The sequence below is a fragment of the Electrophorus electricus genome, chromosome 17, assembly GCF_041902795.1.
Source record: "Electrophorus electricus isolate QZ-2024a chromosome 17, ASM4190279v1, whole genome shotgun sequence".
Classification (NCBI taxonomy): Eukaryota; Metazoa; Chordata; class Actinopteri; order Gymnotiformes; family Gymnotidae; genus Electrophorus; species Electrophorus electricus.
The window spans coordinates 1,105,842-1,112,500 of NC_137513.1; the positions used below are offsets into that span (position 1 = coordinate 1,105,842).

The 6,659-nt window shown below is 46.8% G+C and overlaps 3 protein-coding genes across 8 annotated transcripts in view; 1 reads left to right on the forward strand and 2 right to left on the reverse strand.

Annotated features, from left to right (window-relative positions):
- Window positions 1-52: 52 nt before the first annotated feature.
- glod4 (glyoxalase domain containing 4) lies at window positions 53-3,756 on the reverse strand. 2 transcript variants are annotated; one of them, XM_027024702.3, is made up of 9 exons: window positions 2,703-2,840; window positions 2,545-2,594; window positions 2,070-2,190; window positions 1,279-1,423; window positions 1,030-1,166; window positions 784-870; window positions 564-677; window positions 388-474; window positions 53-313 (listed from the first exon to the last, which is right to left on the reverse strand). In XM_027024702.3, the coding sequence occupies exons 1-9, from the start codon at window positions 2,790-2,792 to the stop codon at window positions 248-250; spliced, it is 897 nt and encodes a 298-aa protein (XP_026880503.2). In that variant the 5' UTR covers window positions 2,793-2,840; the 3' UTR covers window positions 53-247. The 2 variants fall into 2 exon arrangements, with proteins under 2 accessions (XP_026880503.2, XP_081556107.1); XM_081699981.1 differs by lacking the exons at window positions 2,545-2,594; window positions 2,703-2,840 and adding an exon at window positions 3,737-3,756.
- mrm3a (mitochondrial rRNA methyltransferase 3a) lies at window positions 3,079-4,766 on the forward strand. The gene is made up of 4 exons (XM_027024701.3): window positions 3,079-3,428; window positions 3,517-3,761; window positions 3,882-4,049; window positions 4,123-4,766. The coding sequence occupies exons 1-4, from the start codon at window positions 3,079-3,081 to the stop codon at window positions 4,650-4,652; spliced, it is 1,293 nt and encodes a 430-aa protein (XP_026880502.2). The 3' UTR covers window positions 4,653-4,766.
- Window positions 4,767-4,896: 130 nt separating this feature from the next.
- The window catches only part of nxn (nucleoredoxin), a 32,924-nt gene continuing 31,161 nt past the window's right edge, over window positions 4,897-6,659 (reverse strand). For 4 of the 5 annotated variants that reach the window (XM_027024698.3, XM_027024700.3, XM_027024699.3 and 1 more), the window contains exon 8: window positions 4,897-5,773. In XM_027024698.3, the coding sequence (XP_026880499.2) occupies window positions 5,591-5,773 (183 nt within the window). In that variant the 3' untranslated portion in view covers window positions 4,897-5,590. The remainder of the gene's footprint in view (window positions 5,774-6,659) is intronic. The other variant, XM_081699978.1, reaches the window with a different exon arrangement.

The window sequence follows — 6,659 nt, forward strand, 5'->3', positions numbered from 1 at the left end:
GCAGTATGAAAGTAGTCTATTCAGACACACCAATCAGACAATGGAGGTCAAGTATGGGACTGCTGAGGGGATTCTTACATATTTTAATGCAGTTGTATACACAATCAAAATAAGAGTTTAATCAAAATAGAGAGAAGAAAGAGTTTTTAAACATTGCAACAGAAAGTAAATATTGCAGCAATTTTCCCATTACAAACTGTGTAAAAGTTTGTGTAGAATCTGTTAAGGTTGCAATTTCTGAAAAACATTATGCTGACGCCTTCTGCTTGTTGTGTTTGGCAAACCATTCGTCACTCTTATCCGCAACCATGGCCTGTGAACAAAACAAACCTTTAAAACGGGGCCAGAACAACTTTCTGCAAAGCTGAATGTTTCCTAACACATTACCTTATCAAGCAGTTCATTTCCATTGGGGTCCAAGGTAGACAGCTGGCGAAACGCCTCATCACCTACAAAGCAGATCTCATGGCCGTCCTACGCAACATGAAGTGGACAGTCATTGAAGCTTGTAGTCCAAGTCTCACTCACCCCTACCCTTTGGTTTTGTGACCCCGGAGACTCACTGGGTCAGCCAGAATGACCACTTCCACGGTGGCCTTGCCAGGAGTGTCCAAGCTGACGAGTGGGGAGAGGATCTTTTGCTTCTCTTTTCTCATTAGGGCCTCAATATCAGGCAACTGGAAACAAGCACAAACAGGTAAACAGGATGGAGGCTGTGGTCTGGTCTACCTGATGACGGGTTACACTTCCAAGTTAAGGTAATATTTCAGCACAAAGTTCTACCTGCTCTCGTGGGCAAGAGAACGCAATCCTGCCAAACGCGGTTCCATGGTCTACAGGCGCACCAATGTCCTGAAGCTCCAGCTTACACTACAAACCAATACAGGCACAAAGACACATGAATGAAAATAAAACACTACCGAAAAGATGCCATTTTGACAACATATACGATCTCCAAACCCATAATGCAACACGATGGTTTTATCAGTGTTTGAGACGAAGCCCGGTGAGGGCTGTGTCCGCGCTGACCTGGCTCTTGCAAAATCCCATCAGCACACATCTCTTCTCCTCATTCATCTCCATAACGTTCATCCCCAACAGGGTGGACCAGTAATGGACAGAACGCTGCAGGTCAGACACAGCCAAGGATACCTTCTGGACCGGGTCTGGTCCCAAGTCGTAAAGCAAAAACAGAGAAACATTTGCAGTTAACGTAGTCGTTTTTGTACAGTACTCAGGCCATTATTCTTAGTCTTTTTCACATAGAACAACACGTACCACAGTCTGGCTGTTCTCGGTCGAGCAGGTAGAAGCGATATCCTCCAGGAGCTTCCGTTACATACAGAGACTCTGAAACCTCAGTAAGAGGCCAGCCCAGCCTCCTGGCCCTGCCTACAGCCTGGCTGGACTGCAAGGTCAGGCCCTGTGTAGATATAATGACTACATCATATATATTTTTATATATATAAATATATACACACACACACACACACACACACACACACACACACACGTATATAATAAAATATATATATATATATATATTTTATTATATACACACACACATATATTAAAAATTATATACATATATATATATATATATATATATATATATATATATATATATATATATATATATATATACACACATACACATATATAAAAAATTATACACACACATATATATATATATATATTTATTTATTTAAAATTATATACACACATATGTGTGTATATATAATATATATATATATATATATATATATATATATATATATATATATATACACACACACACAAATATAAATATATATATATTTTTAATTATATACACACATATATATATTAAAAATTATATACACACATATATTTTTAAATATATATTTAAAAAATTATATATATATTTTTTATTATATATACACACACACACACATATATATATATTAAAAATTATATATACACACACACATACATATTATATAGCATTCGTTATCTTTTCTAACCACAAAATATCATTACTGATATGAAGTTATCACAGTTATAATAATGGCGCTAATTAGTCAATTTACCAAAAAGTCATTGCCGAGTCTGTATTCTCCCACTCCGTAATTATACGTCAGTTCCGCTGCAAAATGGTCATGCTCTGGTCCAAAACCCACCATCGTTTTACTCCATTTCCCATCATACGGTCTAGAGAGAGGAAAGCACACGTCACTACGCACCTTGCACTTTTAGTCACCTTAATTCTAATGTCACACTGGACCCTTACTGCACATAGTTTGGTAGTAATGAGCGAAAATAAACGTCACTTCCGAAAGTTAAGACTGAAACTGGTGAAGATTCGCTATGATCCGCGTCTGGTGTACAGCTTCTGTAGGACAGTGGAGGGGAAAAGAGAGAACTAACTCTGCTTAACAGATGAGCTCAGTAAAATGAGCTTTAATGTGAGTGACAACTAGGAATCCCAGTGCTAGCAGGTAAATCTTGTTAAGGAGGCGAAACAGACCTGCATCCTAAAAGCTCCTAAAAACGCTGTGCACTCACCCATTGCAGGTTGCTTTGCAGCCCTCTTCAAATTCCTCGTGACGCAAAACCTGTGGTAATTACATTTTGGGCGTTTGGATTGTTTAGCAAAAAGAAATCTATCTACGCAAGCAGAACCGCAGAGCCAAGGTCCTCTCGGCAGCTCCATCCGAGCTTACCTTCCAGCCGAGGACATCCCTATAAAACTGGGCTGTTTTCCAGCGGTCTCCTACTTTGAAGACAAAGTGCAGCGGCCGTCTGCATGCCATCGCGCAGCTGGACTCGGTCGGAGGGTTGGCGGCTGTCCGCTCGCGCTCTTCGCCGACTCGTCAGCCTGCTAATCAGTTGCTCTGCGCTCGACTACGTCCAAGTCATGCATGTTTTTCCTTCAATGCTTTACATTCAAGGAAATAGCTATACGCACATCACTAATGTACCAGAAAATACGGATGTTCAAGAGATGAATTAAAAGTGCAGAAACTAAGCAAAACGTTTGATGTCGCATTTAAGGACCTGCCTGGTGCAGCCCACGGGCTGTGACGTAAGAGCAGAAAGATGGCGGCGCTCATAGGCGGCGTGAAGATGGGACGGGGTTCGTTACTAAGGGCGACTACGGTGCTGCTCGAGACAGAAAGGTCCGTGCGAGCTCTTAGACGGAAGCCTGTGGCCGTCATACATCCCGACGGTAAACGCGAGACTCTTATCAAGTCAAACCTGACAGCTGACGAAACCAAACAGAAGCAAGAGAGAGGAAGACCACCTAAACGAAACGCCCTCGAGACAGGACGGACCGCCGGGACCTCGACCGACGATGAACGCACGCTCCCCGTCCGGACCCCCGGCGTGAAGGACCAAAGTGGCCACCTGAAGTTCGAAAAAGCACTTCCCGGAGACACGCGCCTGGCGTGAGTACCACATGCGCGCGAACAGTCGTAGTTCACGTGCGTGGTTTATTATGGCAATCCTGCGTTAACGGAGTCGGTCACGTTTCAGGAAGGTGGCGAGTGTCGCGCGCTCCCGGTCCTTCCGCGAGCAGCAGGGCCGAGTGCTGCTCGAGGGAAGACGTCTGATCTGCGACGCGCTGCGCGCGGGCGCTGCTCCTCAGATGCTGTTCTTCAGCAGAGTGGAGAAGCTCCGCGAGCTCCCGCTGCACGAGCTGCGCCACGCCACCCTCATCAAGGTCAAATTCGAAGACATAAAAATGTGGTCTGACCTGGTCTCTCCTCAGGGCGTCATAGGTGGGTCAGATAGCCCGGGCTGTGTGTGTGTGAACTCGGGTGTTGTCTTCATGAAAGGAGTTAAGATTTACATACATTAATTATAACAGACTTCTTTTTGTTTTAAACGCTCATCTGCAGCCATATTCTCGAAGCCAGATGCTTCCTGCCTCACGTTCCCCAGAGCCCTGCGTCAGCAGTCTGTCCCTTTATCTTTGATTTGTGACAACGTGCAGGATGCAGGGACCCTGGGGACTCTGCTCCGCTGTGCCGCCGCGGCTGGCTGCGACCGCGCCCTCCTCACCAAAGGTACCCCAGCACACGCTCAGTGGCCGAAACCCCACAGAAACCGCAACACAGCAGTTTCACTTCCTTCCCGCAGGCTGTGTTGATGCCTGGGAGCCTAAGGTACTCCGCGCTGCGATGGGGGCCCACTTCCACCTCCCCATCCTCGCCGACTTGGACTGGGACGACGTCGTCGGGCACTTACCGGAGCTGCTGACCATCCACGTGGTGGACAACAGCACCATGGCAATACGATGCATGGTCACCGGGGTCGTCCAGAAGGTGGGGGAGGCGGCTCTGGTGTGTGGCGGAACAAGCAACGAAGAACACGTAGAATCGACCTCAGAGGACGAGGAGCTGCCTCTCCGTCTGGAGCCGCAGGCGTACCACGAGAACTGGGCCCAGAGCAGCACGGCTCTGGTGGTCGCAGGAGACACTCACGGGCCGAGCTGGGAAGCGCTCCGACTGGTCGGGGAAACCGGAGGGCGTAAACTCTTCATCCCAACGGATCCCGGAGTGGACTGTCTGAACGCCGCTATGGCTGCGAGTATTCTGCTGTTTGAAGGGAGGAGACAGCTGTTGTCGGCTCAGAAAGCTCCGCGACGAGGACCGTCGGAGGTCCGCTGAGGAGAGTACCTCTCCCCCGTGGGGCTCGTTTAACACAGTTGGAAGCAGCTTTCTGTAACAGTTATTCTAGTAAAATACTTGATTACAATTCAAATATATACTTTATTAAGTCAACTCATGGGTTCTTTTGTTTGTTTTTCCACATTATCCATTGGTTGGAAAACAAAACATACAGGACTCGTGCTCTCCGCTTTTATGTTGCTTTAGCTGAGGTGTGGGTTAAAGAGCAGCGCAGAGGCAGGAGTGGGACAGGGGGATTTAATCACCAGGCCTCATCAGAAACAGTGAACGACAAACACTTTTAGCCTTCACATCTGACTGCTGCAGTACAGGGACCTTCACAGAAAATCCCCTTCCATGTGCTGTGAGATGGAAAATTATCAGTCGTAACTTTACATCAACTATCAACAAAACGTGAGGAAAACGTCCATTACCGGAGCGACACGTCAACTGGGTTAAAGACTGCTAGACAGACAGACGCTGGGACTCGACACTTTCTCTAGAGAGATGTGTGTGTGTGTGTGTGTGTGTGGTCAGCAGCACCTGTAAGGAGATGAACGCCACATGAATGTGAAGTGTGTGTGTTCCAAAATACAGCTGCTCTTTTACTTTATTGTTCCTTAAAGCTATATAAAAAACCCAATAAACGTGTTCTGAATGAAATGCGAGTAATGCAGAGACCCGTGCAGGTCCACTGTAGCTGTGGGGTTACCTGCATTAGGACATTCTATGTATGAAATGACGACAAAAAAGCAACAGCATATGAACTTTAACCATCCAGGCTGCATATGCAAGGCACCACAGGAGAGGAGACTCCGGCTAGAGGTGGAGTCAGCTGGTCGGTTTAAAAAAAGGGGAAAATGTCAGTACAAAGTGAGGCTTCTTAAAGTCTCACGGGTTAAGGAGAGGAAGTCAGGGGCTGATGGGAAACGTCTGCTCTAAATAGGCTCCGGTTTCAGCTTCTCCGCCAGGAAGTCACTGACGAATTGCTCCACCACGGCAGGCGTGATCTCCTCCACGTCCTTGACGTACTTGGCGCGCGCTGACATGTCCAGGATGGTGAGCAGTGGCGCTGCTTCGGGAAGGTTTGTGTAGTCTCTGAGAGAGTCGCTCATGTCGTCCTGTAAGCACATCAGAACAGATGTTCAGAGAAGAAACCCACACCAGCATCAACATGTCGAGCGCGTAGCCTTCACGCAGAGGTCAGGCTGTGTGTGGACACCGTGAGAACATCACTAGTGCACTCTACACAAGTCTTCTGAGAACGTCAGCGTGGACGTCAATAACTTGCGCTAGAGTGTGTGAACACACTACAGGCCCGAGAGGCTGAGTGAGCAGCTGCTAGTTATCGTTCAGGGCCTTGTCTCTCCACCCAACTCTGAGGGGCGGGGCCAGGAGGGGGCGGGGCTGTGTCTATTTATACATTTTTAGGTCCAAAATATCCAGACTATAATTATACCGCAGAAAATCAGGGTAACCTACTTTGTCAGAACCAGTAAAATGACCCTGACAAACTACACTACACATCACCTACAGGGTCAGGGATAGAGTTAGAATATTCTTATTCCAAACAGGCAGTTTCATGATGACATACAGTGGACATTTGGGAGGGGTGGTCTAATACTAGAATATCGGCCCGTAGAGGAGACAGCACACCAGGCACCTTATGTCTTTTGCAGGTGTTTTCCTTTCAGATCTGCTTTGATCGTTCTCCTCTTTATGACTCAGAACCGCTGTCCCACTAGTCCCCAAAAAGCCGGACGGAAACCCACACCACAGAAACACACACACGCTTGGAGCTCCCATCAGGACTCGTTATAAAAGGAAAATAATACTCTCAGAGTCTGGCACCAGCGCTGATATTTCCATCTCTAGTTGTTCAGGCCGTCTGCCCTCACATTACAGTGATGATTTAGACCAAGATGGCCTGCGTTATCCTGCCCTGGTCACATGACCATTACCCTCTCTCACATTCCTGGGACAAGATGATCCCATTTCTCTCTTGTA

What these genes read in the sequence shown, in the direction of transcription:
- mrm3a (XM_027024701.3), top strand. Translation starts at nt 3,079, where the DNA reads ATGGCGGCGCTCATAGGCGGCGTGAAGATGGGACGGGGTTCGTTACTA. An exon ending in CTCTCCTCAGGGCGTCATAG is followed by an intron (nt 3,762 to 3,881) that starts GTGGGTCAGATA and finishes GCTCATCTGCAG; the next exon opens with CCATATTCTCGAAGCCAGAT. An exon ending in CCGCGCCCTCCTCACCAAAG is followed by an intron (nt 4,050 to 4,122) that starts GTACCCCAGCAC and finishes TCCTTCCCGCAG; the next exon opens with GCTGTGTTGATGCCTGGGAG.
- glod4 (XM_027024702.3), bottom strand. Translation starts at nt 2,792, where the DNA reads ATGGCATGCAGACGGCCGCTGCACTTTGTCTTCAAAGTAGGAGACCGC. An exon ending in TGCAAAGCAACCTGCAATGG is followed by an intron (nt 2,191 to 2,544) that starts GTGAGTGCACAG and finishes TCCTCTCTCTAG; the next exon opens with ACCGTATGATGGGAAATGGA. An exon ending in CCGAGAACAGCCAGACTGTG is followed by an intron (nt 1,167 to 1,278) that starts GTACGTGTTGTT and finishes ACTTGGGACCAG; the next exon opens with ACCCGGTCCAGAAGGTATCC.